General features: G+C 39.0%; 1 protein-coding gene and 1 pseudogene across 3 annotated transcripts in view; both read left to right on the forward strand.

Annotated features, from left to right (window-relative positions):
- CC2D2A (coiled-coil and C2 domain containing 2A) overlaps positions 1 to 14,496 on the forward strand; it is a 118,527-nt gene that overhangs the window by 19,469 nt on the left and 84,562 nt on the right. For 2 of the 3 annotated variants that reach the window (XM_074274509.1, XM_074274510.1), the window contains exons 5-7: positions 4,595 to 4,696; positions 5,361 to 5,531; positions 11,414 to 11,576. In XM_074274509.1, the coding sequence (XP_074130610.1) occupies positions 4,595 to 4,696; positions 5,361 to 5,531; positions 11,414 to 11,576 (436 nt within the window). Of the gene's footprint in view, positions 1 to 4,594; positions 4,697 to 5,360; positions 5,532 to 11,413; positions 11,577 to 14,496 lie in introns of those variants that run through there. The other variant, XM_074274511.1, reaches the window with a different exon arrangement.
- On the forward strand, positions 10,403 to 11,288 carry LOC141546575 (small ribosomal subunit protein eS1-like; annotated as a pseudogene).

A 14,496-nucleotide genomic window follows, 5' to 3' on the forward strand; every position in this document is an offset into this window, starting at 1 on the left:
AGGATCCAATAGAAGGGCAGCAAGCTATAATTTCTTTTTAAAATATATGGCATATATATATATGTATATATGTATATACATATATATATATAGTGTATATATTTAAAATTCTATTGAAATGCCATAGGATTTAGAATAGGAAGAGACTTTAAAACCATATAGGCCAACTTGTTCATTTTAAAGATGCAGAAATTGATGGCCAGAGAAGGGTGTCAATCAGTAAGCATTAATTGAGCATCTAATTTGCACTTGACACTGGGCTTGATTCTGGAGAGAAAAATGCAAAAGGAATACAGTATATTCCATCAGCCTATATCCTTTCCGGGCAGACAAATTATTATTGTTGGTGGTGTTATGTTTGCTGAGGCAATGGAGTTAAGTGACTTGCTCAAGGTCACACAGCTAGGACATGTTAAGTGTCTGAGGCCACATTTGAACTCAGGTCCTCCTGACTTCAGGGCTGGTGCTCTGTTCACTACGCCACCAGCTGCCCCCAGACAAATTATTTTCACAGATAACTTTAATGTGTAATATGTACACAATAAATATAAGATGGTTTTAAACTCAAACATGAACAATTTCCACAATCAGAAAAGGTCTCTGGAAGAAGTGGCTCATGGAGAGAGTTAGGAAGGCAGGACAGAGGCAGAGGTGACAAGGGAGAAGATTCTGGTTTGGGCGATGGTATATACAAAGGCTTGCAATCAGGGGAGGGAAGGGCCAACAGGACAGATCAGTTGGATTTTTAAAAAATCATGTAGCATGCACAACTGTATGTACATGCTACATAGGACAAGATTAAAAAAAAAAAAACTTATCTTGCATTAAATCCCAGAAACCATTAAAACACAATCCTACAAATGACAGTAAAGTGAAGGATCCCCATTTTTGTTCCAGTTCCAGTTAAATCAATTCAAGAAATCCTCATTAAGTGTCGATGAGCAAAAAAATGCTTGGAAAGGCCTGGGAGGAGATAAAAATGGGTGAGAGTCTGTTCTCAATTGGTCTGAAGCTCCTCACCATCTAGTGGGGGAAAATAAAGTTGAGAGATAAGACTTGCGTCAAACTTTCAAAGATCTATAAATTTGTTGTCGTGAGCCCTCCCTCCAGAAACCCAGGAAGTTGCCAGAATAGGATAAATGTGTGAGTACAAAATAGAGTATATTGAGTGCCACAGAAGAAGTGGATGGTGTGCCACAGTAGTAACTGGAAGGGAAAAGTTAGAGCTGGCTGGCTGCGTCAGTGAAAGCTTTACAGAGACCACGGGATTCAAACTGGATCCTGAAGGGTCAGCAGGATTTCCAGTGGCTGAGCTATTGGGCACAGGCATTTTAGTGGTAGGGAATGGTAAAATGGTCTTAATGTTAGATAGATAGATAGATAGATAGATAGATAGATAGATAGATAGATAGATAGATAGATAGATAATTAATAATAATGATGATGATAATAATAATATAATAATAATAAAGTCTTAAGATATGTCCTGATTGCCTGGAACATAGAGCACATTAGGGGGATTGAGTTGAAATATGGAGGTTGGAGCTAGATTATAAAAGAATTTAAGTAGGAAGACTAATATTCCCCAGGCAGTGGGAAGGAACACTGAAGATTGGTGAGCAATGAAATGACTTTATCGGCCCAGACCAGCATTAGGAAGGTTAAGTAAAGGAGCAGCGTCGTAGGCTGGGAAATAAATCCACAACATGATGAGAGCCTGGCCCACTAGATAATGAAAATCTGGAGCCAGCGTCACTCATTAAGTTGTTCTGCACCCTAAGAGGGAGTCGATTAGGAAATGCTACCACAGACAGAGGTTTTAAAGTAAGAAGGTCATTACTAAAGCCATCTCGCTTCCATATGAGCTGGAAGTGACATGCCCGGCTAATGGGTGGCCCAGTTAGGGGGCGGTGGCAGCTATAATAGAATAATACAATAATGGTTCTGGAGGAACCGCTACATGGAGGGAAGAGAAATCAGGAGGGGAGAACTCCCATGGGAGCTGAAGTAGTAAGCATATTTTTAATCAAATTGAATGCCATTCTGCAATGATGGAAAAACTCTAAATGTAAGCAATTATTGTGCAATCAAATGATCTATGATTATAGCCGAAGCATGATTATTGTATTGTGTCCAGTCAGATTAAAAAATATGATGCATGATTGCTGATGTTAATGTCTTCTATCCAATCACAAGAATATGTTTAGTATGCTAATTCCGTAGTGGGGGAGGTGAGTGCTTTCTCTGGGGCAGAAATAACAAGCACGAGTAAGAATGGGGCCCTCCTGCTGCTGCCTGTGCCCAGGGAACCCACCGCTCGCCTGGACCAGTGGGGGCTGGAACAGCAGAGGCAGTGAAATTGGACTCCAGGTGAGGAGGACTTCAGAGCATCTCCCAAACCCCACAAGTCGGAACTCACTGACACCGGACTTAGCAACGGTTATGGGGTTGTGATCAGGAGCAGATGCACGTGTAGATCACTTGGTGCAGCTTAATGACTGAATTCTGGCTTCATGAAGAGAGGGAACTCCAAGGAGAGGAGCTTCCCTCAGCCAAAGCCGACGGGAACCCTTTTCTCCAACTTAAAGCCTCAGATGATGGCGCAGAATCCCGCCGTGTTTAGTGACTTGGCCAGAGTCATGTGACCAATAAGCATCAGAGGCAGGACTGGAATCTGCATCTTTCTGGCTTTCAGTCTGACTCTCCTTGCTGCCTCTCTGCAGACTTACAACTATGGAAGCTAGTATTATCCTTTTGATTTAATAGACTATTTAGATATACTCCCATGGTGAACTCACCCTGCTTTGAGTGATTTTCCTTCAGTATAAATGTGAACACAGCACTCCCCTAGGAAAGGGAAGAACTATTTATTAAGCTCCTACTGGATTGTAGATGTTGTGCTAAGCACCTACAAATATTATCTCCCTGATCCCCCAGTTCTGGGAGGCAGGTCCTATTTATGATGTCTATTTTACAGTTGAGAAAACTGAGGCAGGCGGGGGCTAAATAAACCATCCAGGCTTCCGTAGTTACCTAATGTCCAGGGATAGATGTGAAGTTATTAGATAGTCACCATTCTCTGTGCACTATGGCACTACCTGAATGTCTTATAATAGAATATTCAATAAGCTTCTGAGAAATTCTTGTGGATCCCTGTTGTCTCAAAGATAAGTGAATGAGTGATCTCAGAGGGGAAAGCACTAGCATTTTGGAGGAGTCCTAGGGAGAGGGGGGAAGGGGACAGCAGAAGCTGAGAACACTTGGGAGAAGCCAGGAAAATAAAGGGACAGAAATTCAAGGGGTGGAAAAAAGCCAGCAAAAATAGAGCATCATGTATGTAGGGCAGCCAATGGCGTGGAGTCATGAAGACAACCTCCTGAGTTCAAATCTGAACTCAGATACACTGGCCGTTAGACCCTGGTCAAGTCACTTAACCCTATTTGCCTCAGTTTCCTCGTCTGTAAAATGAGCCAAAGAAGGAAATGGCAAACTGTTTTCATATCTTTGCCAAAAAAAAAAAAAAAACACAAATGTAGTTGTCATATAGTTGTTTTTCAATCCCTTTTTCAATATGACTGCCTCTTCAAATGGAGTTGTGAAGAGGCAGTCATATTGAAAAAGGGATTGAAAAACAACTATATGACATCAGTAGGAAAATTCAAAAAAGGAGAGGGATTGGCTTAGAGGGGAAAATGACAATTCGGCTTTAGATATGTTGAGTTTGAGATGTTTATAGGAATCCAGTTCAAAAGGTCTAAAAGGCTCCTGTAACTTAATAGAGACACTGGGGATAGGTGGCTACACTTGGGAATTATTTTCCTAGAGATGAGAATTGAATTTATATTGGTGCAAGACAAGATCTGAGTGAGCTAACATAGAATGAGAAGAAAGCCCAGGACAGGCCTTTGGGGCGATATCCACAATTATTAGACAGAACATAGAACAACAACTAACTAAAGGGAATAGATTGTCAGATATATAGGGGGAGAACCAAGAAAGATTGGGAGCATAAAAACCTAGGAAAAAGAGAGATCCAGAGCGAGAAGGAAGAAAATCGATTCCAGTCTGCAGAGAGATCACAGAGGATCAGAACTAAAAAGAGCTAGATTTGATCACTTTACTTTTACTTTGGTTTGAACTCATTCCCTAGGAATTATAATAATCAATAGTCAAGAATTGGCATTTCATCCATTCTTTTAGTTTATCTCTATGGGTATTTCATCCATCTTTATTCCATCTGTGTAAGTTTTCAACCAGTCTTGCCCCCATCCCCACACCCTCATTGCCTTACTAGCAAATTTTCATAAATTGTGATAGTCAAATGATACATCATTTCAGGGGTCAGACTTAAGATGATGAGGCGATTGAAATTTAACTTGACTGGTTTTCCAATGAGAGACATAAAATTCATAGAGCAGCTTATACTTTTGTTTATTTGTTTTTTTCGCCCTGATTTATAGGATTTGACAGAGCTTAATTGCACGTAGCTTTTAAGAAGTTGGAGTCACTTCATTCTGGATGAATGTTGAAAAAGGACTTTAATACACAAGAATCCATCTAAAGGGTTTCTTTGTATTTTTTTGTTTAAATGCAGCCTGGCAAAAATATCCTAAAGGAGCCACAAGAGGAAGATTCTCAGAGATCTGCAAGAGTCAAGTTTCGGGATTCTGGGAGGAAGTCCAAGTTCAAACCACAGGTCAGAACTGGTGTGTTATCCTTGGGTGAGTTTTTCTTCTTTAGGAGAGGAGGACAATGAAACAGTTACTCAGTTTTCCCATTCATTCTTGTGCATCATTCTTTTCCTCATATAAGGCTCAGGGGGAATAATATTTTATGGAAGAACAGGCCGTATCCTATAGACACATTGGATTCCCAAAGGTTAATAAAAAGTTATTGTCTTGCCTACATATACAACAAACCAAAAGGGACCCCAACAGCCAAGGATGCAATTGGCCTTTATCAAATTGAATGTGTAAGAAGCTATATCTTACTACTAATTAAATAGAACTATTCTAGCATTTACCAATGAAATAGTAATCCTTGGCATTTGGAAAATCACTGCTAAAATTATCAGGTCTCATGGCTACAAATAAAATATTTGTGTGGCTTGGAAAAAGCTTTTTGTAGTTTATGAGAAGTGAACTAATCAAAATTTGACCTATAAAAGAATACCCCGAGGCAATAAATTCCATTCATTAAAGTTCATTGTCTATAGTCCACTAACTTTTTGAGATACCAATCTTGTGTGATGACTGGAATGTTATTATTACTGCTCACATAAAGGTTGTTTTTAGTTAGTTGCTTACACTGAGGTTATTTAACTTTAAATCGTCTGAAAATCCTGTGGTCTCCTTGTGTAGGTCCCCCCCGGATTTCCATCTGCAGAAGAAGCCTATAACTTCTTTACTTTCAATTTTGATCCTGAACCCGAAAAGGATGAAACAAAAGACAAAAGTGGAGAAGAGCCTAATCAGGAGGTGGAAGAAGGGGAGGAAGAGGAAGAGGAAGAGAAACCAGGTCAAGAACAACAAGTAGGGGAAATAGCACCACAATCATAATAATAATGATGGCAAAGGAGTGAATGGTTCAGAATGAATGTGGACTGAGTGCTAGGAGAGCATCTCAGGTGTTTCTTGATCATACGTAGGTCATAATGAAAGAACCTCAGCCCTCTGATTATAAATTCATAGAAAATCAATGTCTTTTGGCTGGCAGATTAATGTTAGTGTCAGGAAGAATAGGGTTGGGACCTTCCTGTGTCTTATTCTAGGAGACTAGCCTTGGATCAGTCACTAACTTCTCCAAGCCAGGGAGGGCTGGGATCTGCCTCGAAGCAAGAAGTACTGTGGTCAGCACTGGAGAGCACTCGCCACCCCGGGAACACCCCAGACAGAGGCAAACATGGACGTAGTGTTCTTAGAACAATACCATATCAATGGCATACTGTCCCAGTGACCCTCAGACGTAGCAGTTCTCATTTACACGCTGTTTTAAGGGTTACAAAATGCTTTTTAACACAACCTTGTGAGGTGGGTCGGACATGTATCATTATCTCCACAGGAAGCATTTGAACTCAGAACTCCTGCTTCTAAACCACTGTACTTTTTATTCCATCACACAGCCTCTGGGCTAAAATAACCTTCTACAGATGTAGAAGAATTCTTCTTGGGCCACAATGGATTTGTTGTTGTTGTTGTTGTTGTTGAGGCAATTGGGGTTAAGTGACTTGCCCAGGGTCACACAGCCAGGAAGTGTTGAGTGTCTGAGGTCAAATTTGAACTCAGGTCCTCCTGACTTGAGGGCTGGTGCTTTCTCCAATAGAATTTTTTGACTGAGATCTGCTCTTTTGTTTTGGGTTCCTTGCACAAATTCATTTCAATCTAATAGATACTAATAGAGTATAAGGTACCATGACAGGTTCAAAGGCAAAAGTGAGATACTTTCTGCCTTCAAAGGCTTTCTACTATACTAGGATTCACTATATGCTAAGTGTCTTGAAAGTTTTAAACTACTAAAGCTTACAGCTGCACTGATTTTCTGTTCTCTTTGCACTTTATGCAATTCTACTATATTTTTTCTTAGACTAGACTTATTACTAGATCCCAAAATTTGGGAAAGTTGCAGACCCAATTTTGGAGTGTCTAAACACTATATTAAACTCATTTTTAAAAATTATTTTAATTCTAAGTCTTTGGTGAAGACATTTCCTCCAATGACACAGGTCATAACTTTTCCATATTTTAACCAGTCTTAAGACACTATTACCAAAAGTATTTTGAGCCAATAGCCAACCTTTTGGAGATGAATTTCTCTAGGTTTCCTAGAGCAGCCCTCTCAGAGAATACATATAGTCTTTTATCATGTTTATACCATTGGACCTGCCAGAGCGCAGACTTCAAGAAACCAGAATGAGTGCTGTTCCCTTGAGGAGGCCTTGACTAGTTCATGACTATAGTAAAACAAACAAACAAACCAAAAAAAAAAAACAACTTCAAGACTACAATTATAATAAGACAAGAAGCTGCTGGATAAAACACACTATCATTCATTAAGTCTCATAATTGGACAGAATTGTAACAGCCACCTGATCCAATGCCCACCTAGTGTGAAAGTTCTCTCCAGTATTTCTAATTTGAGGTTAAAGACATAACAAGTCCCATGTCTTCTTCACATAATCAAATCACCACCTGTCTTGAACATACTTTCAAGTTTCTGGGGCAGAAAACAGTCACAGGAACTTGGGAATAAAGCATAGACTGAGCCTGAAAGTTTCTTAGAAGGACCCCCAACCACAGAGAACACTGAACTTAAAAAAGAATTGATATCCTTCCTCTATCCCTCATTTTACAGGGAAATCTAAATTTTTTAGTTGATGTGATAAAATAGGGAATAAATTCCTTAAGATAAATTAAAACTCTGAAGTTAAGGAATTTTAAAACTCAAATGCATCCTGTTAAATGCGGCACATACTGCCAAACATACACACTAACACGCACACACGTATGTATGTTTGTATTTATGTCTGTATGTATATCCCAATTCTACTGGACCCGGAAAATCAGGCAAAAATAGGCAGAACAAAAGTCCACAGACATATAACAAGAGTAAAAGGATGGCCAACTATAAAAGAAATATCTGTGGTCCAGAAAGGTAAATGTAAAACCTTAATCATAGCGAGAAGACCTACAACATCCTAGATATACTGGGAAGGAACACAGGCAGGAATCTTAATTTCCAATAGTTAGCTTATGACCCGCTGACAAAAGCTATTTTTTATTCAGGGTAGGGAGAATTTTTTTGACACATTTCTAGAAAAGGAATAAAAAAGGAGGCGTTTACTTTATAGACATTTAATTTATAATCAACCTGACTTAGATTCGTGTATTCTATAAAGAAATAGATGCTTTGATTTTGGCAGTCAGTTTTTTCTACTGTAAATGAATGAAAATCTTTTCCTATCTCCAGAATGCTAGTATTTACTATTTAAATGCTATGTTTCAAATTGTAATTTTTCACTTTTCTTACAGATCAAAAGTATGTCTTACTCAGCATCTAACAGTAGCTCCAGTTTTTAAGATTACTTACATATCAGAAAATGGTATTTAAAATAACTGTTTTACCTGAAGATAATTAGTCAACTCTTGACTTTTAAATTTAAGGAACAGTAATTCACAGGAGCTGTACTATAATGCTGTCTCTGGGGACTATACCACCCTGAGGAACTCTCTTAATGTAATGAGGTCTTCTTAGAATGGCCGTAATTGAATTCAACCCCCATTCATGCAATCTGAGACTTCCCACTGAATTCTCCACTGCAGCAAACAGATCATAGCCAGGTTCTAGGATGCTAATTACCAGTAGATATTGGAATGTTCATTTTTTTTTCTGATTTCTTCCCATTACTGCTTACCTCCATGATTTAAACATACAAAACAAAACTTTAATTTCTCCAGGAGGTCATGTCTACCTTCAGGAAATTATGGTGACAGTGAGGAATGTTTTGTCAGAATAAAGTTCATCAGGGGCAGCTAGGTGGCGCAGTGGATCGAGCACCAGCCCTGAAGTCAGGAGGACCCGAGTTCAAATCTGTTCTCAGACACTTGACACTTCCTAGCTGTGTGACCCTGGGCAAGTCACTTAACCCCAGCCTCAGGGAAAAAAAAAAAAGAAAGCTCATCTTCCATGAACAAACCTCTGATTATAATACGCTCCTCCCCCTCGGCACCCCAAATCCTTCATTCCCCTCAGAACATCACGCATAAACATAGTCAATTCTGCATCACCTTTTCATCATACTGGCTGGAAGATTCTTTAGTTCATTAGCTACTATAGGAAGTTTTACTTCCTTTGCTTAGAGCTAAAAATTCCCCTTTCAAGCTTCGGATTCTTGCATTTGAGCCTTCAGTGAATGAGTCTCTGTGGGAGACTTTGGAGGTCTTGATTCTGCATCTCTCACTCTATGTTCTTCCCTATGGAAGATTTCTAATCTTTATAGTCTCTGGGTGTATGTGTATATATGTGTATGTTGTGTATGTCTCTTTCTGTGTCTGTGTCACTGTCTCTCTCTGTCTCTGTCTCTCTACCCCATCTCTTTCTCGCCCTGCCATCTCTCTCCCTCTCTCCCTTCCTTCTTCCCTCTCTCTCCCTCCCTCCCTTCCTCTCCCTCCCTCTCTCCCTCCTTCCCTCTCCCTCCCTCTCTCCCTTCCTCCCTCCCCCTCCCTTTCTCCCTTCCTCCTTCCCTCCCTCTCTCTCCCTCCCTCCCTCTCTCTCCCCTCCCTCCCTCCCTCTCTCTCTCTCTCTCTCTCTCAATTCTCTCTTTATTTCTGTGTGTGTCTCTATGTCTCTGTGTGTGTCTCTCTCTCTGTCTCTGTGTGTCTCTCCCCCTGCCAAGCTTTTTTTCCTCTCTCTTTTTCAGACTTCTCCCTTAGATAGCAAAAGTTTCCCAGAAGGAAAAGTGAAGAGTTCAGAAGTAATAAGAATATGTTAGGTCAAAAATGTTAGGTTTTTTTTTTTTAACTCCAAGCTTCTTAAGAAGCTTTGAAAAACAGACCATCTCTTGTCAAAGGCAGCACGGCTCATTGAATCCCTCATTTTCATTTTGTGGGATTTTTAAAAATAAGAACTGCCCATCATAACATGGATTTGATGAGCATACCCTGGCAATAACATTATTAATACTTTCTAACCAAACCCCAATCCAAAGTTTTGAAAAACAACGGCAACGTTGTTCCGACAGTAGCCCATTTATTATTACAAGGGCACTCTTGAGACCCTTACTTCTCCCTTCAGCATGATTCTTTCAGTTCCATGTTTTTATGAGAACAGTTAACAGATTTAAGCAGGGTATGTGGGTCATTTGTTTCACTTTTCCTTTCTTCCATTATTTTTTTTGCCAGTAGAAAGCAGTTAATAATTCTGATGCTCCATGACCAGGAAAACATTTGTGTAGTTATTTATAAAAAGCACTCACTAAAAATGCACCACATATACATAATTATTATAATGACATTTCAAAAGAGTTTGGAGAGGATATGCAGGTCAGCTGGGAAAGATGGAGAGGTGGTGTCCATGACACTCCTTTCAGAAAAGATTTCTTGCCAGATATTCAAAGCAGCTGTGACAGCTCTATTCAGTGTCCAGAAGAACAGTCCCAGTTCCTTTCTTAAGCAAGGTCTGCATCATTCTAACTATGGCTCCTTTTAAGTTAAGCGAGCTTCCCCCATATAAGTGCTATCTTAAAGAGTTTTTTCACCTGAAAAATGGGTATAATATCTCTAATACTTCATAGGGTTATTTTGAAGGAAACTTCAATGGTTTATATATGAGTTATTATTCACAATAATGATGGTGATAATAAAAGGCACTGGAATCAGAGGCAACAATTAGGCTTAGCTTTTAAAAAAAATTAGGAAGACCTTTTTGGCTTTCAGAGGGGGATCATGGCGGTGGGCAAGAATAAGCGCCTCACCAAAGGCGGCAAAAAAGGGGCCAAGAAGAAAGTAGTTGATCCATTTTCCAAGAAGGATTGGTATGATGTGAAAGCACCAGCTATGTTCAACATTCGCAATATTGGCAAGACACTGGTGACGAGGACTCAAGGAACAAAAATTGCCTCTGATGGTCTCAAGGGTCGAGTCTTTGAAGTGAGCCTTGCTGATTTGCAGAATGATGAAGTTGCTTTCGGAAGTTCAAGTTAATTACTGAAGATGTTCAGGGTAAAAATTGTTTGACCAATTTCCATGGAATGGATCTTACCCGGGACAAAATGTGCTCCATGGTCAAAAAATGGCAGACTATGATTGAAGCCCATGTTGATGTCAAAACTACCGATGGCTACTTGCTCCGCCTCTTTTGTGTTGGTTTTACCAAAAAGCGCAACAACCAGATCCGTAAGACCTCTTACGCCCAGCACCAACAGGTCCGTCAGATTCGTAAGAAAATGATGGAAATCATGACCCGAGAGGTGCAGACAAATGACTTGAAAGAAGTTGTCAATAAACTAATTCCAGACAGCATCGGGAAAGACATAGAAAAGGCTTGCCAATCCATTTACCCTCTCCATGATGTATTTGTTCGAAAAGTCAAGATGCTCAAGAAGCCCAAATTTGAATTGGGAAAATTAATGGAACTTCATGGTGAAGGTGGTGGCTCTGGAAAACCTTCAGGAGATGAAACTGGCACAAAAGTTGAAAGGGCTGATGGCTATGAACCACCAGTTCAAGAATCTGTCTAAACTAAGAACTTTGAAAGGTTGAAAAATAAAAATTTATCATTGTGAAAAAAAAAAATTAGGAAGAGAACTCAGTGTGAGATATGTTAAAACTTATTAATTGATAAAAAGAATTCCTTTTCTAAAAAAAAAACTAACAGCAAAATACAGCCTGAGCAATTTTCTTATTTGATGCAATTGTAGGATGAAGAGGAGCCAACTAATGAGAAAGAGGCTGACGCCTTCTTACTCGACTTAGATCAGACAGCCTCTGATTTTCTGGCAATAAGAGCTGCGGAATATGAAAGCATCCATGTGATACAGCACAAAGAAAAAGAAATTCTCTTCAGACCCAGTTCTCTTACAGGTATGGGATGTTTCCATTTTGTCCCTTTCACTGCTTGATCGCTTTCTTGAAAACAAAATAGGGGTTGCAGAGAATTATAACAGGAGTGCTTCTGAATTGACACCTTGTCTGTTCTCAGATTTGGTTTTGAGTGTAGATATAAAATATCTGCCCTACTTTTTAAATATTCATATTGCAATACCTCCCTGAATAATGTTTTCTAGGATTCTAAAAACACTGTAGAATGGTGACTCTTTTCTCTTTTTAATTAAAATTTCTCATGGTCAAATGTACCAGAGCTCTTCATATTTCTACAGTCATAAATTATTCCAAGCAAGTTTCACTTGAGAAATTAATTTCAGAATCTATTAGAAGCCAAAGAAGAAGTATCCCTAGTTGATGATACTTTAAGAAAGATCTCTTGAAAAATTTAATCAACTTTTGTGATTTCAGACAGGAGAAAGGAATGAGATGACTTTTGAAAAGGTGAATTAGAGCTTGGGAGCCAGATCAGATTTGAATATATTAACTTATAAGTCATCCACATAGAAGCTATGTAAATAGAACTCTGTGAGGAGGAAATTGAAGAGAGAGAAGAGAAGGGGGAGACAATTTAGGGCAATGTCCATTTAATGGGGCATAAAAAGGGACACAAGATGGAAGAATACGTCATAGAGGTAAGAAAACAAGTATAGTATGGTTCTGTGGAAATCAGGAAAGGAGAGGAGATAAGGTAGGATGTTCCACAGGTCCTTAGTCCTTAGATCAAAGAGGACAGAGAAAAAGTCCTTAGATCAAAGAGGACAGAGAAAAAGTCCTTAGATCAAAGAGGACAGAGAAAAAGACATTAGCTTCAGTGACTGGGAAGTTCATGACCAAATCAAAAGTGAAGACTCTCTGAAGAAATGGGGGCAAAAGCCATATTCTGAGACCTTAAGAATTCATTAAGGAAATGGAGGCTATGAAGCCAAGATTCCTTCATTGAGTAGGAGGTTGAACGAATTAATCTCTAATTTTTTTTGGCACTTTTTGAATGGCAGAACACTGATGGGCATTTACTTGGTTGACCGATTTTAGTCTCACCAGATAAGCCATTTGTACGTGCTCTCCTAAGATTTAAACAACTAGTGGACATTTCGTTCACAGTTAAGGCGGTAGAAATCTTCCAATAAGTATAATAAAACACATGTCGAGATTAGGAGCCGAAATGATTTACAACATATATGTCTAAAGCCCAACGTTGAAGAACAATCAAAATCCATGCTTAAGGAATTCCTTTTAAAAGAAGCAAAATTACTCTGACTGCTTCTGACTTCTAACCTATTTTATCTGTTTCTTTGAAAAATTACTTTCATTCCTGAAAAAAGAAGGAATGAAAAAAAAGCTAGAAATATCCCTCACCAGATGGTGTATTACAGTGATTGATTATCGTGAGGGAACACTTTTCTCTGTCTTTGTGATTTGAAATATTTCATCAGCTCAGTTTCAAATTCATATTCTATTCCTTTCTTCCCCTTGTGACTCCTTTTTCTTGAATCACTTCTGCCTGAAAATTTAGCTCTATAAGAATTCCAATAAATGTAGAATCATGTTAAAAGAATCAAATTTCACTTTTATATGACATGTTGGATCTCAGCTATTCGGAACACTATAACTTCTTAATCCTCCCAGTGTCCCTTTAGGAGAGACTGGGAATTGGAATAGAAGTTCCACCCCAGTTTGTGAGAAGCCCAGAAAGTGTGTGAAGCTAATTAGAGACGGGAGAATGGGGGATTTCTAAGGAGAGAATGAAGAGAAAGAATGGAAAACCTCTGGAAATGTCTTAGGGGAAGAATATTGATGTCTGAGACATCTTTGATATGAATCTTGTCTTAGAACGGTCCCTGAGTAGATAGCTCTGCGTTATTCTTCCTTTATCACTGGGTACTTCTGCAGTCCAGCACAAAGGCCATTGGAGAGCAGGGGTCTGCTTAGCATCTAGGCAAGGTTCCAAGCTAGAGGAATGCTGGGAAGGCAGGTCATGCAAACTTTATACAGAGCTTCTGATTTGCTGAAAAAAAGCCCTGGAAAGCTTGGTTTCCTTTGGATCTGAGTTCTTCCTTAAGAAGAATGGCAACCCTGGAAGAGACAGGGAATGTTCAGGGTCGGTGTGGACACCGCTTTTCAGTGGGCTGAAAAAATAACTTAACGTGGGAAAGCCAACTCACCAAAGGGAGATTTTTCCTTTTTCCTGTTGGAAATTTTTAAAAGCTAGGGTTAAGTGATATCCTCCCTTTTTCCTTCCCCTCTTCCCCAGACCTTTTTCATCATTCTTCAAAGCTATGCTGAATTAAAACAACTGTCACAGGATTCATCAGTGCTATCCAGAGCATCTCTGTGTTACGTTAATGTTCTCATCAGCTCTAGTCCCTGAGTTTCTAGTATTTAACCAATAGAGCACCCGCTAGGAGATTTGCATAATTAGCAGGAGATGAGAAAGGCTAAACATCTGACTGTACACAGTCATTTGAAACAAAATACTGTCAGCAGCATGTCACATCAGATCCCGAGAAGAGATCAAAATGTCTCCATGATTTACATGTAAAGGATAATACCCTAAGCAAATGAAGAGAGCCTGAAATAGTTTATCTGTCAGATTTATGGATAGAGGAAGAATTCAGGACCAAAGAAGAAATAGTAAATGTAAAATAGTTCATTTTTATTATAAAAAATGTTTAAGGAATTTGCACAAACAAAACCAATGCCAGTGAAATTATAACAAAGCAGAAAATTGGGGAATGTTTTTTGCAATAAGTATCTCTGAGAAAGGTTTCATTTCTCAAGTCAAATTTATAAAAATACTGAGAACTGAATCAAATTTATAAAAACACAAGTCATCCCCCAATTGATAAATGGTGAAAGAATATGAATAGGCAATTTTTAGGAAAAAAAAGAAATAAAA

Source organism: Sminthopsis crassicaudata, chromosome 6 (assembly GCF_048593235.1).
Source record: "Sminthopsis crassicaudata isolate SCR6 chromosome 6, ASM4859323v1, whole genome shotgun sequence".
Classification (NCBI taxonomy): Eukaryota; Metazoa; Chordata; class Mammalia; order Dasyuromorphia; family Dasyuridae; genus Sminthopsis; species Sminthopsis crassicaudata.